This window comes from Chenopodium quinoa, unplaced genomic scaffold (assembly GCF_001683475.1).
Source record: "Chenopodium quinoa cultivar QQ74 unplaced genomic scaffold, ASM168347v1, whole genome shotgun sequence".
NCBI lineage: Eukaryota > Viridiplantae > Streptophyta > Magnoliopsida > Caryophyllales > Amaranthaceae > Chenopodium > Chenopodium quinoa.
Genome location: NW_018743920.1, coordinates 449,770 through 469,992, shown reverse-complemented (window position 1 = coordinate 469,992; position 20,223 = coordinate 449,770). Strand labels below are relative to the sequence as shown.

The window sequence follows — 20,223 nt, the reverse complement described above, 5'->3', positions numbered from 1 at the left end:
TGTCACAAAAGAAGGAATGGAGGGTGATAATGGAGGATGGAAGGAATGGAGGGTGACAATGTTGTTCTGCTACTATGCAATTCTTTGCTGCTGCTTTTGTGCTGTTGTGCTGCTGCTGTTGCTCTTTGTGTGTAAGTGGATTTGGTGAAGTCTAAGGGTAATTTAGATGAAACTTTCCCATATACAGAATTTTATTTTATTTTATTTTATTTGTGTGTAACCTTGTATTTTATTTTATTGGACGAAAATTGTAATATTACAGCCTTATTTAATGAAAATATGTAACTTTATATATATGTTAGTGTTTATATATCAATTTAAGTGAAAAAAATGCAATTTTATTTTATATTTTATTTTTTTGGGGCATTAAGCGCACCGATTTTAAACCGAACCGGTGCGAATAATCTCACTTATTCGCATTCCTCAAATCTAAACCGGTTCAAAACCGGTGCAAAAAGCTAGTTTTGAACCGGACCAACCGGTGCACATTTCCCTTTTTCTACTAGTGTACCTAACTACCATATCAAATGGACTTTTAATACAAGGGTCCACAGATCATTGGTAATTATTGATTATAATTATTGCAAGTGTAACCCAGAAGTTAATATTCTTGTTTTGTTGGCCGAGTTGACGGAGCAATTTGTTGCACATGTTTTATACTTATACCACCAAGTATATAAGATTATACTCCTGTACAATATCACAAATTCACAATGAGCACCGACATCAAAACTCACACGAGTCGACATTGATTCCTTTATATTCATTGAAATTTTTTGAAGTAACTCTTCTATGACATTCTGTACTCTTGGAAGATTGTAATTTATGGGGGAGATAACGTATTCTAGTCTCATTCCGTCAATACGAACTCATTCTGAGGTATCACAATCTGAAGATGGATAATATTTAGGAATTGTAGAGTCATTAATTGGACAGTTGGAAGTTAAATTACATTTGAAATTTTAGTTTAAAATTTTCGTAAATCATATTTTAACTATAGATCAAAATGTAAAGGGACCACAAAAATAAAGGCGTCAAATATATTCCTTTCAGCTAATCGATGTATAGATTCTATTGTACATCAAGTGTACATCTATTAGCTCCCCTAGTGGCTTCCTTTGGAGCTAAAAATTGTCATAGTTAGCTTACATTCTCATTGTAAATTCTCAAGAGTGTAGTCAATAAATACATGTGAAACAACGAAGCAACTTTTATACTGGGTTTATTATGTTGGTTAGATGGTCACGTAATAAGATAAAAAAAAGTGTAGTAAGAATTAACTTTTCTGCTCATTGAGTTGTCACTCACACAAACAATAAGGAGGAGAATTTTTAAAAATCATTCAAAATACTTAAATACATATGACATTTGTAAAAAGGAAGGAGAAATGAATAAAGATTATAGGAATTTCAATGAATATATATTTATACGTACTTCATATTATAGTGATTATACTAGTTTGGAATTCAATTCTATTCTTAAACATCCCAAGCATTTCTCTTCTACCAAGTACCAACAAAGGCAGGGTTGCTATCTTTATTTAGCATGCATGCTTCTCCATTGTATGAAGAGCTTTTTTGAAGAATTGAAAAGGTTTTCAAATGTTTCTAATCAATGTCTTCAATGATAAAGAATAATTGTCAAACTAAAATGACAAAGGTTCGAATTTGGTTCTTTTTAGTTTAGTGGATATATAGAATTAGAGAGAGTTGAGTAAGATCGTAAAACAAATGATATTGAACCACTAGTTAATACGGAGTAATTGTTTAATTTCCCTGTTTTAAAATAATTACACTATATTGACTTTTGATACTATTTATTTACATTACTTTGACCATATTGTATAATTTACTAGTATATATTACAAGTAATACAAATATAGAATTGCTTTGTATTTTTTATTTTTAATGGAGCAAATTCAGTTAGTCAAAATGACAAAAAACAAGGTCAAACTTTCAATCTCATATACTACGTATAAGATTTGAAATAATTCAAACTTATTTTGTACCACTAACAAGATTGTTATTACCATCCTACATTCCTACTACCAATTATTCTTCAAATACTTGTGCAATCGATTTTTATTCCTATTCCACTCAAAGTCAAACTCTATCTATCTTCAAAATCCAAACATACTAAACATTTAGCTATTTAGAATTGTACTCCTTTGTATTATCACTTTTTGACACAAACTTTTGTTTATTCCTATTTTACTTTAAATCGAAATATAATAATTACTTTAATATCGCATTACTTGTCTTTTAAGCAACTTTCACAAATATTGCATCACTTTTATTTTAGGACAAAAAATATCTATGTTCACACTACAAATACCCAACATACCCTTACTTCTTCACACCTATTTTTTATTTTATCTTTACATTACATGGACAATTTTGTAATTTTACGTTCTTTTCTCTTACTTTTTTCAACTACCAAATTTTATCTCCAAAACCCCTATAATGCAATAAAAAAAGAACGAAAGAAGTATATAAAAATTCAAAAGTCCTTGATGTACTAATATTTCAAACTCTATCTTCAATTGTTCATCACTACACATCTTAATTATTTGTGACAAGAAAAGAAAACGATGTAAAATTCAGTTTAGTTCATAGCACGTCTCACTCTTCAATACTCACGTCGGTACCCTTCACTATCCAAATCCTAATCAAGGTCAAAACTCACAATCCCCTTTCTCCTTTCTTCAGTCTTCCTTTCATTTTTTGCCCATGAATTTCAGAAAACTTAAAATAAAGTTTCAATTTTTATCTACTGTAAACATTCCCTAATATTCCATTATTCTGCTGCCTTTATTCTGAATATTTCCTTAAATTAATTTTCTTCTTTTCTCTTTCCATTTTAATCCCAGTAAGTCCAATTTGAGCTGAAAAGGGGATGAGAGAGAAAATTTGACGAACTACCCATTTCTCAAAATGTCCCAAATTCTTTGGATCTAACCCTTAATTTGAAGGCCTACCCCACATTGTATCTCAAAAACCCCATTTCAATTTTTGAGTTTTGGGTGAAAAGTTGGCTAAAAATGAGGGTGTTGAGTGAATCCTGGTGTTTTTGCAATGGTGGGGGTAAGTCTGAAAGACTTAAAGCTGCCATTTTTACTACTAAAAGCTCAGCAATGGCGAAACTTTCAGCTTCCTCCGCTTCTTCCGCCTCTGGAAGCTCCGTCGGTGGCGGCGGAGAAGCTTCTGGAACTGGGTTTTTGATTCACCGGAACCTTCTTCTGACAACACATGCCAACATTCCTTCTGTTAATGCTGCTGAGTCTGCTGAGATCCGGCTTCAAAATGGTGTTCCTGCCACTCTTGTGCCTCACAGGTGAAACTTCTTATCATTTTTTTGTTTGATTTTTTTGGGAAATTGATGTGGAGTTTTCTGGGGTTTGTTGTTTGAATGCAATTTAGTAGTGTCAGTAATTTTTTTGTTCTTAATTGGGTTGTACATTTACCAGATTTGAGGATTATATTCACTATTTAGTTCATTAGAGTGTTAATTGAGAAGAAATGATTTGATGATAACTGTTGATTGGAATTTGATGAATTTATCAGTTAAAATGTGAAAGTTGTAGGTAAATGTAAAAAAAAATGCAGATAGTTTGGTGTGGTAATTGATTTGCAAATTTGTAGACCCCATCCTTTTTTTTAACCTTATCAAAGTTTGTGAGTTACTATAGACTTTTTTTTAGATAATAATTTGTATAATTGATTGCTTTTGTTCAAGTTTGAATATGAATTAAAAATTCAAAAAAGAATCTTGTGCTTTGTGATTTGAAATTTAGAGTTTCAGGATGATGTAACTGATGGAGATCACATTTTGTGAAGCAATGATTTACAGTAGTAGAGCTTGTGCTTTAATTTGAAAACTTGTCAATTGTGATTATTACGAATTACATTTTCGTTACCCTTTACGTCTATTAAGTATGATATTGTGTTAGGAGCATTCGAATATCGGATGTGTACGATAACTATGGTAATCATGTGGTAAACTATGATGTCAAATCAAGAAAGGGAAAATATTCTATTACTTTGGGCCCATCTGTTGTATATAGAATAATCTGACATACTTTTCAGATCCTAAGAATCCTTGCTGGTCATAAGTCATGACAGGTTGTACATTGTGAGTAGGTAAGTGCTAGAGCATGTGATAAACTGTGATGGCAATGTTTGACATGTAAGTGGCTGGATTTAGTTGGTAAACCAGGTGTATAATAGACGGATTGAGAATTCCAGTCCAATGAGCAGATAGCAGGTTTGCATTAGACCAGCTCAGTAGAAAGGAGAGGTTAAAGGAGAATCTTAGTTGTATTGACTGTTTAGAATTCAATTTTTAGTATGATAATTGGCTGTTGAAAATGAAGATTGATTATGGAATTTATTGTTTTTGAAGACATAAAAAGCATGATGGAAAGGTTAAAAATGACCTTATGACGATTCTGTTATATAAGGAGATGGTCTGGGATTGATGTGTTTGTGGAGCTATTTATGATGTAATTATGATCTTTGCTGAGGTTGATATAGAATAACTCGGGTTGATAAAGCTATGGAGGAACTCAAGAAGCTTTCCTAGTTTCCTGGCATGGAAAATTAAAAGATATGTTGGAGATTCAGCTAGTCTTGGAAGTTTTTGATTTAGCATATCTAATATAATTGGATATATAAGAATGCACATGGCCACAATGTAGGTGAAATTATGGCTTGTTCTGCTAATCTTGGAGTGATACTTGGAATGCAATCGGTTCTATAAATCCTATTTATTGATGTTTTTCCTGATGGTAGAGGTTCCGAGCAATGTTATTGTAAAGCTTATTAGGTGTATGCATTTTTGGGATTAAGGCTTCGTTGTTTTTGAATGTAGACTTGTTAGTATCATTCCTTTACGTCGATTGAGTTGCAAACAATTGATGGAGTGTGCCTTTTCAGTATATAAGCAGACCTTATAATCATCCTGGTTAAAGGTTTTGGGGAGAGAATTTCAAGACTTTGTGGTTATATAGGCTTGATTCCTGTTCAGGTATTTCTTACCTGGGCTGTATGTTTTTAACGAGATAGAGAGATGGGAATAGCAAATGGGATCCCAGAATGACAATTCCCATGTTTGGTTGGTGGGATTTGGTTAAAAAGAAACACACACACACACACACACACACACACACAGGGATGAGATTAAGATGTCTTATTATCTTTTGATTGCGACGGGGTTATTAGAGTAGGAAATCTAACTAAATATTAATTGACCAATCTGCCATATCTGAAGGAGGGAAAATATTTAATTAGGCTGTTTAGTAATCTCATTATACATTCACAATATTTTTCATAACAAACCATATAGAATGACGAAAATCTCTTTGTAAATTTCTTAATATCACTCCCATATCTATTTCCGTCATTACTCTTTAACCTCCAAACTACTTGTGCTAATTAACAAGTAACCAAACACCCATATATGGGTTTAGGGACATTACATGGTATGTTAACTTGTTTGAATTGAAATCTACTCCCTCATATTAACATGTCCCATCACCTCAATTTGATGTTTTGCATGATTTAACCAAACTTTATTTCATAGATCATAATACACTACTTATTTAGGATACTGGAAAATAAAAGATATACACTAGACTGAGAATAAAATCCAGGTTCAAGTTATGGTTTTTTGGCTATTTCTTTTTCAAATAACCTAGTGTATTCATCTGTATTCTAAAGCATGATTGTTGCTCTCTTGGAAGAAAATCAAAGTTACTTTCTTAGAAGGATTTTGATTTATGAATTGTTGGAAGCCGCTTCTGAATAAATGGAAAAGAAAATTTAATAGATTATCCATTTATTGGATTTTAAAAGAGTATGATTAGATTTAAGGACTTACGTGACGAGGAGAGATATATGAAACAGTGAAATGTAGGCTATTTTTTTTAAAGCTTCGAAGCACATTGGTATTGAAAATTGCTGGAGAGACTAGTTGACTGTTAGTTTTTAGGTAAGTGAGTACGATGTATTAGGAATTAAAATTATAAATGTAATGTAAAATATGTTGAAGATTTCCTAATTATCTTATCCGTGGTGATTTCCTTATTAGTTCATCTGCTCCGTTGGTTGATGATTCAAACTATGAGTCTATGACTAGAAGATACTGTCATCTATTCTATTAACTTTCGTCTGCTCCGTTGGTTGACGATTCAGACTATGAGTCTATGACTAGAAGATACTGTCATCTATTCTATTAACTGATCCTTTATTTTTCTAACTCCAAAACTGCTCTCAGGTTTTTCATCACCAGTTCTGTGCTTGATCTTACTATCGTGGGCTTAGATACCATTGAAGGAGATTCAGTTGCACATGGTCAGCAACCTCACTTTAAAGTTTGTTCTAAACCAAACCTTGAATTAGGCAACATTGTATATCTTCTTGGGCACGCAGAGAAAAAAGAACTGTCCGTGGGAGAAGGGAAAGTGGTTATAGCTACAGATAATCTCATAAAACTATCCACTGAAGGCTTTACTTGGAGCCCTGGATCTGCTGGTTTTGATTCGCAAGGCAACCTTGCATTCATGATCTGTGATCCAATGAAGCTAGCCACCTCACCAAATACCAAATCTTCTTCAACTTCATCATCCTCTTCAGCATCTTGGAAGAAGGATCTTCCTATGCAATTTGGCATCCCGATGCCTATCATCTATGACTGGCTAAATCAGCACTGGGAAGGCAGCCTTGATGACCTAAGCAAACCAAAATTGCCACTGATGAGGCTGATGTCAGCAGGCCATAGGAGTGAGCATTCTTGTGCTTCTTTTACTATGAGGCAAGTTTTCAAGGCAACTGAAGAAATTGAGGGAACCACATCATCATCAAATACCGTATCAAAACCTAGAGACCAGTCTGGACAAGGATGTTCTGCTGCTGGACACAATGTTGAGGAGGAAAAGGTAGTCTTGCAACCACATGGTAGCACCACTCACCTTCAGGGAATTCCAACTCCAGAAATCTATGAATCACCAAAGGTCACTGCAAATCCTGTGAAGAAGAACGAAACTGCACAAATCCAACTCTTAGATATCAACTTCCCTCCAAGAATATTTAAAGCCCCACCAACCCAACCTTCAAAGGATCTTCTCCCAGGCTCAGGTGAGAATTGTGTGAATGAAGCTCCTTTACAAAGTTCATACAAAGTGGAAAGAGAAGAGGAAAACCAAATGAAATATAAAGAGGCTGCAGTGATGGAGGAAACTGGCTCAACTGGATCAGTGGGTGATGCACAGAGCGAGGTGCAGTCTAGCTGTTCACCAGTTGGGGTCTCAGGAGTGAGAGATGCAGAGAGTAGTGATGGAGAGACATTGTATTCAGCAGAAACTGCCGAAAGCAGAAATTATACTAGCCCTAGGGAAGGGAAGTTTCAGCCTGTTGGGAGGAGCCAAAGTTGTGTGAGCTACAATAGGTGGGGTCCTGTTCACAGGAATCCTGTGGCTCGAAGAACATCATCCTTGGAACAGCAGAGAAGTTTTATGCAGCCGAGAAAGACTTACTCACAAGGAGCTCCATCTCATAAGACAATGGACTATTTCAGTCCTACAGTCTCTTCTATCATGAAGAAGCGGAACAACGAGCAGCAACAGCAGCACCCTCCACCGCCGCCACAGCCAAGCAGGCCTCGGCCAACTGCAGTAAACTCTTCGCCTAGGTGGAATTTTTGATGTACCTACAGATTGTGAAATGTAGAAGATAAAAGGATATACGATAAAGGTATTACTCTTCTTTTGTGGTACATGAAAAGTGAAGCCGCTTGCAATTGTTCCATTTTCTTACTCTGTAAGTTGTAACTAATTTGTTGTCACCACCCTTGTAGACAGGCACCTCTTATATAATAAGAAAAATATTAGAAAGGAATGTTGTAGCTCCACTGTACACTATCAATTACTCATTCTTCATGTAATACATAATTACATATGCCTAAGATTGAATTGCAGCTATTAGCCATCGACAGCTTGACACCAATCAAAATGTTACATAAAGCATTGTATGTTTTATATGCAGCTCTCGTCACATCTTATCATCAACTAAGCTAGCTGACATGAGGATCGTGAAATATGGACACATGGTACAGTTTAGTACCTCATGTCCTCATCGGTCTCCCAACCTTGAGATTAGAAGATCCAATCCTCACCCGACCCCCTTCCTTAGGCACAATACCACATTGGCTATCTTAAGAGAGAGACGACAAACTAGCCGGCAAAATTTTTTCATACAGACATTAAATTAGCTGTTCTACAGACTTTATTTTGTTGCATCAAAATTTTTGATAACAGGACATATAAAGGTAGTAGCATGGTCCATGTATTGATGTATACCGTTGTTTAAACTGTCAACTACTCATGTTCAGATATCTGCTATGGTATCAACAATTCAACATGATTATAATTTTATGGCTCTACTATAGACACGAGCATATCTGCATATAAGCTGTACAACAGAAAGCTCAAAAATTCTTTATCCACTTGTTATGCATGTAAGGACACCAAACCTGGGTGGTCCCTTCATTTTTTTTTTTTTTTTTTTTTTTTTTTTTTGGCATATATAATGATACTAAACCTTAAGTTTTTTATGTGAAATAATTGGGAGGATTTGGATAACATGCACATGATCTCTTTGTGGGACATTGGGGGTACATGAGGTCTCGGCTTATTAAAAAAGATTGACGGTTTGTTTACAATAGGTTATAAATTCGAATTTCTCCCTCTTTGATGATTTGTAATGCCCTTGTAACTCATTTGGATAAAAAAAATAAAATAAAAATAATAAATAAATAAAAAAAATTATGAATAGTGTTGCTTTTGTTGGGAAGATAAGGAATAGCAAAAGGTGTGTATTTGGCAAAATTTTTGCTAAGAATTTTAGTTGCTGATTCTGAGGTTTGTTTGTTTGTTTTTTTTTTTTTTTTTTTTTTTTTTTTTTTTTTTAATGTCATAGATGAGAATAGTCATGTTATCATTTGCAAGTTTTGCCACCTTATTATGTTCTATGAATTAACCATAATCCAAACTAATGTGAACTTAGGTTAGAAAGCCTCAATTAATGGTCTATTAGCAATTGATCACACAAAAATTAATAGCAGATAGGAACTAGCAAGAATGTAGCTCGTGCAAGGTGGGACTGCATATCACTCAAAGTATCAATCATTTTGGAAAGACGTGTTAGCGTTTTAAAACAATTAAATGATGTGTTTTATTATGAATAGACTGCTCATATAGTTGAAATTATTCTTTTCGGGTTTTCCTTTCTATATTAAGTATCATTAAACATTAAAGTGTTTAGATTTTAAAAATGTATGACCATTTGTTTAACATCCTCATACGCAACTATTGTTTCTAGATGATTAATCAAGTAGATCTATGTTTAATTGTTGTGTTCCAAGCACAATTTCCTTCCTCCATACAACTACTTTGACACAACAAATTAAACTAGCGTTAGTCGAGACTTTCAAGTTCAAGTAATAATATTCTAGATGCAAGCAAAGAAAGAGGAAAGGGTCGAACACAAAGTTTGGCAAGACATATGAAAGCATTAGGTCAAGTAGAGTAGATATTAAGGGCTAGTAACTACTCACTGAATAACAACTAACAACCTTTGGCCTCAATTTATTAAAGGTGTTACTAATAAAATGAGAGGTAAGAAAAAACTAAAAAGCAACTCAATTTCTTAGATCAAATTAATCAAAGCAAAATAAGTTTCTTGTATGATTAAAATTTTTAAATACCCTAACTCTTTTCTCAATGTCCTTATAGCTTATTTAGACTTAATGATATATATTAGGAAATTGAAGATCTTCGTGAGACGGCCGCCCAAGTGAGAAGTATTTGTCTAAATTTAAAAAAGAAATTTATTGTTGTAATGAATTGAATCTAGGTACTCCGTAACTCTTACTTTTCATGATTGGACTTATTTGAACATATTAGTCAAGTTAACACGGTTAATTATTTGTTGTATATGAAAATTGATTTATAGATGTTGCATAAATCAACTTTTAATACTCATCAATGATTAAGCTTCAAGGTGTTTTTCTCACATCAAATTCCTCCTATGATGCTACAGAAAGAACTTGCTTTATGATATGCAACAAATTTTCTAGATTACTTCAAAAAAATTAACTTTTATCGGCACATAAGCAAAATTATCAAACTTGTTTTAAGCTACGAAGTTCCTACAAACTTTAAATTTAAGTGACACATAAGTAAAAAAAAAAATGTAATGAAAGATGACTTAATGGTTTAAAATTAAATATAAAAAATTATCTTTCGATATTATGAATTTTATCAAAATATTTGACAAATGAGATCGTAGAATTAAATAAATTTATTAATAATTAAAAAAAACATTTAGAGTCCAAAGAAAAACTATCTTTTTTATATAAGAGAATTTATACTGAAAAGAATTTATACTAAAAAGAAATGGAAAAAATAGTTAGAAATAAGATCAAAAGAGATATACAAGGTTAGATAAAAAAGAAGAAAGGATAATAATTATAAAAATAATCAAGTAAGCTAAGTGTGCATTAATATTTTTCTAATTCAAAAGAGGCATAGAAGTGTTAGAACCAATAGAAACAAGAACATATAAGTAACAAAAACAAACTAAGGAGGAATAAACCAAGGCATAGCAAACCTTGATCGTTCTACTAAGAGCTAACGGTATATAAACACATTTATTACAAAGTAGTTATTAAGAACCTACTCAAGAATTGAGATCGAATTAATTTTTAAAAATTTCTATTATCCCCTCAAATAAACTCTAACATAAGTACGTAATAATTTAATTATGAGTAATTTGTTTTAAAGGGTTGACTATGAGCAATTAAAATTGACACTTTTTTTTTAGAAAGTAAAACAGTGTTAAAATTGACAATTTGACATGGATTGTAAATTTGCAAAAAAAAAAAAAGAAGGGAAATTCTACATGGTGGTCTCATGAATTTAACTTTTCTACGTGTAAGACAAACTTTTTTCCAACTCTCTTCAGTGGCACCAAGGTTTAGAAAAATTGATCATAATGACATTTTTTAGGTTTATGGCTAACCTTTTCAGTTAAAATGGTTAACCTTTGATTTTTTTTTTATTAAAAAATGATTTAAATTATATTTTAAAATAATAAAATTAAAAAAAAAAAAATCCAGTCACCCCACTAACCCTAACCTTGTCGGAATCCGGCCAGCTACCAACTCCCGACCACCGAACCACCTCCCAGCCAACTCCCGACCACCGAAACCACCTCCCAGCCCAACCCCCGACCTCCAATTTCCGACCAGCCCACCTCCTTCCTCCTCCTCCATAATTTTCGACAGCCCATTCCTTCCTCCCTCCTTCCTTTCTCTTTCCATTCACTATCCATTAATTCCAATCCCCTCCACCCAGCCACCCACGACCGACCATGCACCCCTGCCAACCTCCCTTTATTGTCCTCAATTTCTCTCTCTTCTTTTTCAATTTCCGGTCGCCGCCTACCCTCTTTCGACACCGAAATCTCATCTCGCCCCCCTCGAATAATAGAACCCCTTTTTCTATTTCCAGGGTAGTCGGAAACTGGACAAGGGAGGGGGAGGGGCAGCAGCGGTCAGCAGTGGGGTAGGGGTGGGGGTGGTCGAAAACTGGAAAAGAGAGTAGGAGGGGCCGCAGAAGGGTGGGGGTGGTCGGGGAAGGTGGGTGGCTGGGTTCGAGATTGGGAGAAAGAGAGGAGATGGAGGTAGGGGATCGAAGGCCGGCGCACCGACGAAGGTGGAGCTGGGCGCTGACGTTGGTAGGGGTGGGGGAGAGGTGGCTGGTGGACGTCGGGGGGAGGGGTTGCTGGGGCTGGGAATTTTTGGGAATTTTTTTGTTTTTTTGTTTTACTTTTTTTAAATTTTATTATTTTAAAATATAATTTAAATAATTTTTTAATAAAAAAATCAAAGATTAACCATTTTAACTAAAAAGGTTAGTCATAAATCTAAAAAAGGCCACTATGGTCAATTTTTTTAAACCTTAGTGTCACTGAAGAGAGTTGGAAAAAGTTCGTCTTCTACATAAGAAAAGTTAAATTCATAGGGCCAGAATTTCCCAAAAAAAATTCCTGAAAAGAAAAAAAAGAAAAAAAAACCCCAAAAGAATTTACTGTTATTAATATCGATCACATGCGTAAATGTAAAAAAACCAAAAAGTTTGCTCCTAATTTTATGGGAAACAAGTAGACTTTTCTCACCTGCATCTTTTTTATTCCAATTTTTATTTATTTTTAATTCAGTTGCACAGTTGTAGTGACTCCATCGTCCCAATTGTAAAAGATAAATTTCAGAGCCAAAAAAACTAAAAATAAAAACCTTCTTCGGTTTTATCGAACTTAGTCTAAAACCCACGAAAAATATAGGCTCAAATTCAATTTGTTCACAAATAGAAACAGAGAAAAAATCACTGAAAATTTAAATCAGAGATCATAAATCACGATGTTGAATCCATCATGCAATGTAGTAAGTGATAAAATTCAATCTTTTACTCAATGCAGTTTCTGGGGTTCTCCCAAAATCCTCCCTAACTTGAATCGTCGCCGAAACGTTTCTTTTCCGTGCTCGAAACGCCCTGATCCGTCTGTTTCTGTTTCAACGACGACTAACAATGGGCTCACCCAAACTGAAAACGGGTCGGGTTCGATCGGGTTGGCGGACCGGCTCCGGTTGGGAAGTTTGACTGAAGATGGGTTGTCTTATAAGGAGAATTTTATTGTGAGGAGTTATGAAGTTGGGATTAATAAGACTGCTACTGTTGAAACCATTGCTAATCTTTTACAGGTATATCTCTTTTTAACTTGTTGGAAATTTTTGTTTTTGTTTGATTTATTTTTTTTTTGTTAAAGTTATGATTTTGAGTGGTGATTAGTGGATATTGCATTATGGGTTTGATTTAGTTTGGGGTTTTGAGTGGTAATTTGGTGAATTTTGTGAAATGGGTTTGATTAATTGGTGAATTTGGATTAATGGGTTTGAATGTATGATGTAGTTTTGGTTTATGAGTGTCAATTGGTGAGATTTTAATTATGGGTGAAGATTATGTTTGATTTTTGAGTGGTAAAGTAGTGAATTTGGATTAGTGGTTTTGATTAAATGTTGTTTTATCAGTGTTAAAATGGTGAAATTAAAGTAGTTAGTTTTATGAAATTTTGCATTATGAGCAGTAATTTGTTGAATTTTGATTAACATGTATGATTAAATTTGGTTTCTGAGTGTTAAATCAGCTAATATGGATTAATGGATTTGGTAAAATTTTTGGTTTACGAGTAGTAATCTGGTGAATTTGGAATCTTAGGTTTGATTAATTTTGGCTTTTGAGTGGTGAATATGGTAAAATAAGCTTTATAAATTTTGGTTTAGAGTAGTAATTTGGTGAATTGGAATCATGGGTTTGGTTAATTTTGGCTTTGAAATGGTGAGTTTGGAATAATGAAGCATAATTGATCTTGGTTGGTCCATGGATTATTGATCAAGTTTTTGAGTGGTAAAATGCTGAATTTTGGATTGCTGGATTTGATGAAGTTTTGGTTTATGAGCTGTAGTTGAGAAACTAGGTTAATGAGTTTGTCTAACTTTTGGCTTTTTACATGTTTATTGGTAAATCTGGATTATTTGGCTGTTAAAATTCGTTGTGGTAATTGCTGAATTTGGATTAACAAGTTTGAGCGATACGGAGTATGAATTTGTCAGTTATTAGATTAGTTCCCGTGTCATGCACGGTAATTTCCAATAACCATTATTAAACTACGATTATAATTAGTTTTTTTTTTATATAAACATTCTAAATATATACTCCCTCCGATTTTTTTTAATTGCAACTTTGGTGTGATTTGCGGTTCACGAGGCAAAAGTTAAAGGGCATGTGGTAGTGGGGTTAATTAAAGGTGATTAAAGTTTTTGGAGAGAGAATGTTTGACCCACCCCTTAGGAAAGTAGTGGAAAGTAAGGGTAATATAGTAATTTTGAAGGTTTTTGTTTACCCAAAATAGAAATAAAATAGAAAGTTGCATTTAATTTTGATCGGACTAAAATAGCAAAAGTTGCAATTGAAAAAAATCGGAGGGAGTAGTTGACAAATTTTGATTATTATAAAGGATTACAAAAGATATGTTAGATATAAAATGACGTAGAATAATTTTTTTTATAGCTATATAAATATTTGTGTTAAACGTATGCCAAATCTTTTTTTTATTTTAAGTAATTATATTGTATAAGATTAGGGAATTATTTTTGTATAAGATTTATTTCTTTAATTGAATTTTATTCAAAAAAAAAAAATAAGTAAGGACACACCAGAAGATGACACGTGTCATTGCTGGTGTGTCTTTTAGTATATTGTTATTGATTTGTTGTTTGGGTATCATTCAGGATTCATAGATGTTGGAATTCTCTCATATTTAAGATTAATATATCATATGGAACAACCTTCTTGGTTTATGATCTTGATGTAAGACAGTTTTATGCGTTCGATTTGAGCCTTGGGGACTTGAATTTGGCAGTTTATCCTTAGAGGAGATTTTTAAATAACAGTTTTGCTGGAATTTTGGTGACATCAGTTAAAATAAGCTTGATTAAAAAGTTTCTAATGTATGCTTGTCCAGTTGATTCTTGATAGTGATGTCATTTGCAAGGAAGTTTGACGTTTTACTTTTTGATCTTGTCAATGGTCATTTGAAGGAGTGGTCTTCTACATAAAACAATTGGGATCATGACTGTGATTGTGATTATGGTTCACAGAAGCATGAAACTTCTTATGACTGTTACACCAAGAGCTTAGACATTTTATTTTTCAAGGAACATATGACAAAGATCTTTGTTGATGATTACATGGAAATATTAAATTTGGTTCATGTAGCCGACCCCACTTATGGGATTAAGGCTTTGATTGATTGATTGATTGATATGACAAAGACTGTTGTTACCCGTAGTTCAAGAGATACTGAACTTGAATTATTGGAAATTTGTATTCTGTAAATGCCAAATTTTGAATTAAGACTCATTTGATCATGTCTTTGATTATTCTTTAATCTGTGTTATAGTCATCGTGTAACATTGTGCTGGTAATCCTTTATGCAACTTCCGTGAACTGATTCTTCCTTGTCATTTTCTGATATCTTCTACTATGCATAGATGCTTGATATTGGTATCACTTTGAAAAACAACTATTGTTTTAAAAGTGCTGTTAAGATATCTTTTCTCTTACAGGATATGCTTTATGAAAAAACACTGTATTCTGTTCCATTTTAATGTTAGAAGGGGTCTTTGTGATGTAGGAAGTGGGGTGCAACCATGCACAAAGTGTTGGATTCTCAACTGATGGATTTGCAACAACCCCTACCATGAGAAAGCTTCATCTCATATGGGTGACTGCACGCATGCACATTGAGATATACCGATATCCAGCTTGGTATGTTTACTTTTGCTATTGCTGTTGAGGTTTTCCAGGTCATGTTATTCATTGACATGTCTTATATGTGGTGCAGGAGTGATGTAGTTGAGATAGAGACGTGGTGCCAAGCTGAAGGAAAAATTGGGACGAGGCGTGATTTCATTCTGAAGGACTATGCAAATGGTGAAGTTATTGGAAGAGCTACTAGGTAATTTCCATTCATCAGGCCTATTTCTTCTCATTTCTCTCATGCCTTGTAGGTAATGTCTGTGTGATTGGTGTATAACTAAAATGTGTATTTGTACAGTGTACAGGTTGAAATTACATAAGGATTTCCCCTTACAAAAGACTGTTTGCTAGATGTATATTTCCTGTCTTTGCTGAAAAATTTATTTTAGACATTATGGAATTAGCCTTTCTTCTTCTATGTTGAATCAGATGACACTAAAGCACAATTTGATTCAGAATACCCATGGACATATTAGATTTATGTTCATTATTTACAATAGTGGATGGTGGGAACTGAGTAAGAATTTAATTTTTTAGATTTCCACTGGGCTAGGAATGTTGTCTGGTACCATATAAACCTATATATCTTTGGTGCATTTTAAAAAAGCCTTAATACTTGTATTGGTTTTTGTTGAAGATGGCTGCTAACCAGTTCTTTTTCTTATTGCAGTAAGTGGGTGATGATGAACATGGATACAAGAAGGTTGGAGAGAGTTACTCCTCAAATTGGCAAGGAATATTTAATATATTGCCCAAAAGAGCTTCGGTGAGCCCTTTAATATATCTGCCTGTACATTTTTAGAGTGTGATAAAAGACTGAGATTGCAATATATTCTGATGTATCTTAGTTGTGGTCTTCACTAGGGATGCTAATCGAGCGAGTCGATCACGAGCTAAGGGGTGCTCGACTCGTGATCGAAAACCATGGCTCGTGCTCGACTCATTACTCACTAAGCTCGTTAACATGTTGCTCGTCTCGTGATCGGTTAATTTAATCGTAGCTCGACTCGGCTCGTAACTCGTGTAGTTCAATTCTGCTCACAAAAAAAAAATAAAAATAAACGGATGAATAACTACAGATCTACAAGAAATAAGAGTTAAAAAACCAAAAACGCCCAAATTGTTCCTCTAGTTGGCTAGCTGCTCAAGTAGATTGAAAAAATTGACCAACTTTTTGAATGAATATGTTAGAACAACCACAGATCTACAAGAAAAGAGGGTAAAATCTAAAACGCACCTACCATTTTAAGATTGAAGCTTATTCCTTGTTTAAATAGCCTTTTAGTTTATCTTGATTCATGGTTCCTTCTTCAACTCATATCATAGAGCTTCTTACTTGAAATTTGAGAAGTAAAAAGAGAAAAAGAGCAGATTATTGGAACCCCAACAGTGGGTGGTGGCTGAAAGGCGTGACTGTGCGAGAGCTAGGGTTTTTTTTAGCAGTTGAAAGCTAAGTAAGTCAGTAAGTGTTTGAGTATAGTTTGTAAAATTGTAATGGGCCTATAGAATGTACTACTTCAGTACTTCGTATTAGTGGTAGTGGCTTTAGTGATTATTTTTTTTTATTAATAACTTTTCTAATAATATGCAACAATTAATTTTTTACATTTTCTATTTTGTTTACTATAATTTTTTATTTAATATTTTAATAATAAAATATTATCGAGCTGCTCGCGAGCTTATCGAGTCGAGTTATAGCTTGCTCGACTCGTGTTCGTTAAGGTTTCGAGTCGAGTCGAGACAACTTGAGTCGATTTTTGACCGAGTCGATCTCGAGTTGCTCCCGAGTTGCTCAACTCGATTAGTACCCCTAGTCTTCACCATGCTTCCCTTTTTGTTATCCTGCATTTGTAGTTTATTAGCTGGTTTACTGCTCATTATCACTTTTTTGAACCCTTTCATTATATGAATCTTGGTATGTAGGTACGAATTTAAGTGTCTAATATGCCTTCAGCCTTTCAATTATCACTTGTTTGATTTATTTCCAAGCGTTCAGAACAATCATGGTGATAATTCTTTGGCAATGAAACTCTGGCTGTTGACTAATGTGGGTTTTTATTAAAAACTAGATTTGGTTTAGATTAATCATTAATGAAAGACAATATACTCTAGATAAGTGCAAATGAAACAAGCACAAAGTTATGAAAGATGGATAAGTGCTCAATTGGATCATGTATATGCATGCCATGGTTGTGTATAAGATCTCGCTATATCTATGTGACAACCAGATAGTATACAATTTGACCTTGCAAATTTACATGGTCTTGCACTTCTTGTGCTCAATTCTATGCTTTGTGGTGGTTTCATCGTTTGAGTCTAAGGCTGAGAGGAATATATTCTTAGGGAATATGTGTAACAGTTCCAGTAGAGTGGACAGTAGCTGAGAGGAATGGGAATCCTCATTATTTATTGTCTTTTACATGTATACTTTAATACTTAGTTTTTGGGTGATGCAATCACCAATAAAGGCAAACTTCATTGTTGATTCGTAGTGGACAAATAAAACTTAGGACAGTAAACTTTGTATGCCTCAAAGTTCTGCTTGGCATCAGCCCCAATTGGAAATGAATTCCCATCATCTTTTTACAAGTTTCAGTGTCTCTCTACCTTGCATACACCTGATATCTTCAAAGGATAGCCTGTTATCTTTTCATACAATTTTATCTGCATGCATTGCCTTGCTTAGTGACATAGAAATTCCATATACACTTTTGATGGCATATGTTGCATTAGTTCTGGTGCTACAACCTTTGTGTACTCCTTTAGGCTAGCATAAACAGCAATGAGAGTTTAGGAGGATTTTTGCAACCATTCATTAGTTTTCCCCTTTCCAATAAATAAATACACAAACATCTTGAATGATCAGAATACATGGGTATATTTTATCTTGGCTGTGGACTATCCTAATCTTTTAACTTAATCTTCTTCCTTTTCATCATTAGATTTAGGTAGAGCAATTACAGCACAACGCACTTAAGCTTCTCTCAATTTTTTGAGCAATTCATTCTCTTCCTTTGCCTCAAAGATAAAGAAGGATTTCTTTAGCAAAGCTTAGACTTTTTTGAGTCTTCCTTGGGCTGCTATGTAATACTTTTCTCTCAAGTCTTTATTTTAGAGAGAATTTTTGTCACCATCCTTTTTCAAGAACCTTCTAGAGTTCCAACTAAAAATATGACTTAATTTATCATTTGATTGCCTATTTTTGCTTTCTTAAACCTTGTTCTGGATTTCTGGGCCATGGGATTCCAATACTATACATGTTATATACTGTCGTATGTAAGGCTTCTTATAGGTTCACATAGATTGCCTCATTAGTGTTTTACCCAGTTTAGTTCCTTTTCTTTCACCAGAAAACAAAATTCTATTCATCCAGAAACTGTTTTGCTTTTGGTCAATAGGGAGCCACAAAGAGCAATGATGTAGATGGAATTTGATCCCTAATCTTAGGAAGTCACCTCCCACCCCTCCCGACTTTACCAACTAAGCTAGCTAATGTGCACATCCCTTCACCCAGCAATTAAATCTTATACTTGGATTCCTCAGCTGACCCTCTGTATTTTTGTAATGTCCCTCTAGGTGGACTATGCAAGGTGGTTGTCTAGACTTTGAAAAATATAATGTGATGCCTCATTCTAATGATAGCTTTCTTTGTATCTTTAAATTATGATGAATTACCGAGCTTTCATTTTACCCTTAAAATTCTCTTATAGCTATTTATGTGATGACATCTGTAGATTAGCATTTCCTGAGCCAAACAACAATAGCTTGAAGAAAATATCAAAGCTGGAAGATCCTGCTCAATATTCAAAACAAGGGCTGGTGGTAAGATTGTTAAATCGTTGAGCATAAACACCTTACAAATGTGTCTTTATTTTTTGTGCTTGAATTTCTCTATTCTACCTAACATGAAACTTTTTGTGTGTCGAATATTATACAGCCCAGAAGAGGTGATCTGGACATGAACCACCATGTAAATAATGTCACCTACATTGGATGGACTCTGGAGGTGAGTTGAGACCCTTTCTATTGCTAGTTCCTTGCAGACTCTCGTTTTCCATCATAGGTGGCTTTCTGTTTACCAAAATGATATGTGTGAACTTTCATCCATTTGGAATAAGTTCATCTAGTTGTCACGCTGTTTTTAGCCATCATGAGTAAGACTAAACTTTATATTTAAGGAGTATTTTCTATGCTCTTCCCATCAGGTCAGCGGGTGTGTACTCGTGTACAAACAGTATGGTCTAATAATTTGCAATTAACATAATTTATCTTTTGGCAGAGTACTCCTGAAGAACTCGTGGACACTCATGAGTTGCGAAGCATCACCTTGGACTATAGGCGAGAGTGTCAGCGTAATGATGTTGTAGATTCTCTCACAAGTGTCGAACCAATAAAATTAAATGAATCCATCTTACAGAATGGAGCAAATGGATCTCCCACATCAACTAGAGACGAAAATGATAGTGTTCAGTTCTTGCATCTGTTGAGATTATCTGCTGATGGGTCCGAAATCAACCGAGGGCGCACTGAATGGAGAAGGAAGCCTGAGAGACAATGATCATTCTTTTTTTGTTTCTTTTCATGTTTATTTTCAGTATACCCTAGTTATTGAGGTTGATTTTGCATTTATATTATTTTGCGTTCTTTTTGCGCTTGATAAAATAATATTTTGATTTCATCGTAGAATCAGGAAGAACACTAGCCCTATGCCGGCCCAATTAAATTTGTATGTAGTATTTGGTGCAATTTATATTACTGCTTTCTTTATCATTTGGGAATTTGATTGTAAA

At 34.2% G+C, this 20,223-nt stretch overlaps 2 protein-coding genes across 2 annotated transcripts; both read left to right on the top strand.

The window, feature by feature from the left end:
• Positions 1–2,542: 2,542 nt before the first annotated feature.
• LOC110687762 lies at positions 2,543–7,959 on the top strand. The gene is made up of 2 exons (XM_021864392.1): positions 2,543–3,333; positions 6,274–7,959. Exons 1-2 carry the CDS (start codon positions 3,041–3,043, stop codon positions 7,697–7,699), a joined length of 1,719 nt encoding a protein of 572 aa, XP_021720084.1. The 5' UTR covers positions 2,543–3,040; the 3' UTR covers positions 7,700–7,959.
• Positions 7,960–11,623: 3,664 nt separating this feature from the next.
• LOC110687761 (oleoyl-acyl carrier protein thioesterase 1, chloroplastic-like) lies at positions 11,624–20,223 on the top strand. Its single transcript, XM_021864391.1, has 7 exons — positions 11,624–12,816; positions 15,309–15,442; positions 15,519–15,632; positions 16,104–16,199; positions 19,168–19,255; positions 19,371–19,439; positions 19,713–20,223. Exons 1-7 carry the CDS (start codon positions 12,475–12,477, stop codon positions 19,989–19,991), a joined length of 1,122 nt encoding a protein of 373 aa, XP_021720083.1. The 5' UTR covers positions 11,624–12,474; the 3' UTR covers positions 19,992–20,223.

Coding starts and splice junctions, on each gene's coding strand:
- LOC110687762 (XM_021864392.1), top strand. CDS start 3,041: ATGAGGGTGTTGAGTGAATCCTGGTGTTTTTGCAATGGTGGGGGTAAG. Junction 3,334..6,273: donor GCCACTCTTGTGCCTCACAG/GTGAAACTTCTT, acceptor AACTGCTCTCAG/GTTTTTCATCACCAGTTCTG.
- LOC110687761 (XM_021864391.1), top strand. CDS start 12,475: ATGTTGAATCCATCATGCAATGTAGTAAGTGATAAAATTCAATCTTTT. Junction 15,443..15,518: donor ATATACCGATATCCAGCTTG/GTATGTTTACTT, acceptor TATGTGGTGCAG/GAGTGATGTAGTTGAGATAG. Junction 16,200..19,167: donor TATTGCCCAAAAGAGCTTCG/GTGAGCCCTTTA, acceptor TGACATCTGTAG/ATTAGCATTTCCTGAGCCAA.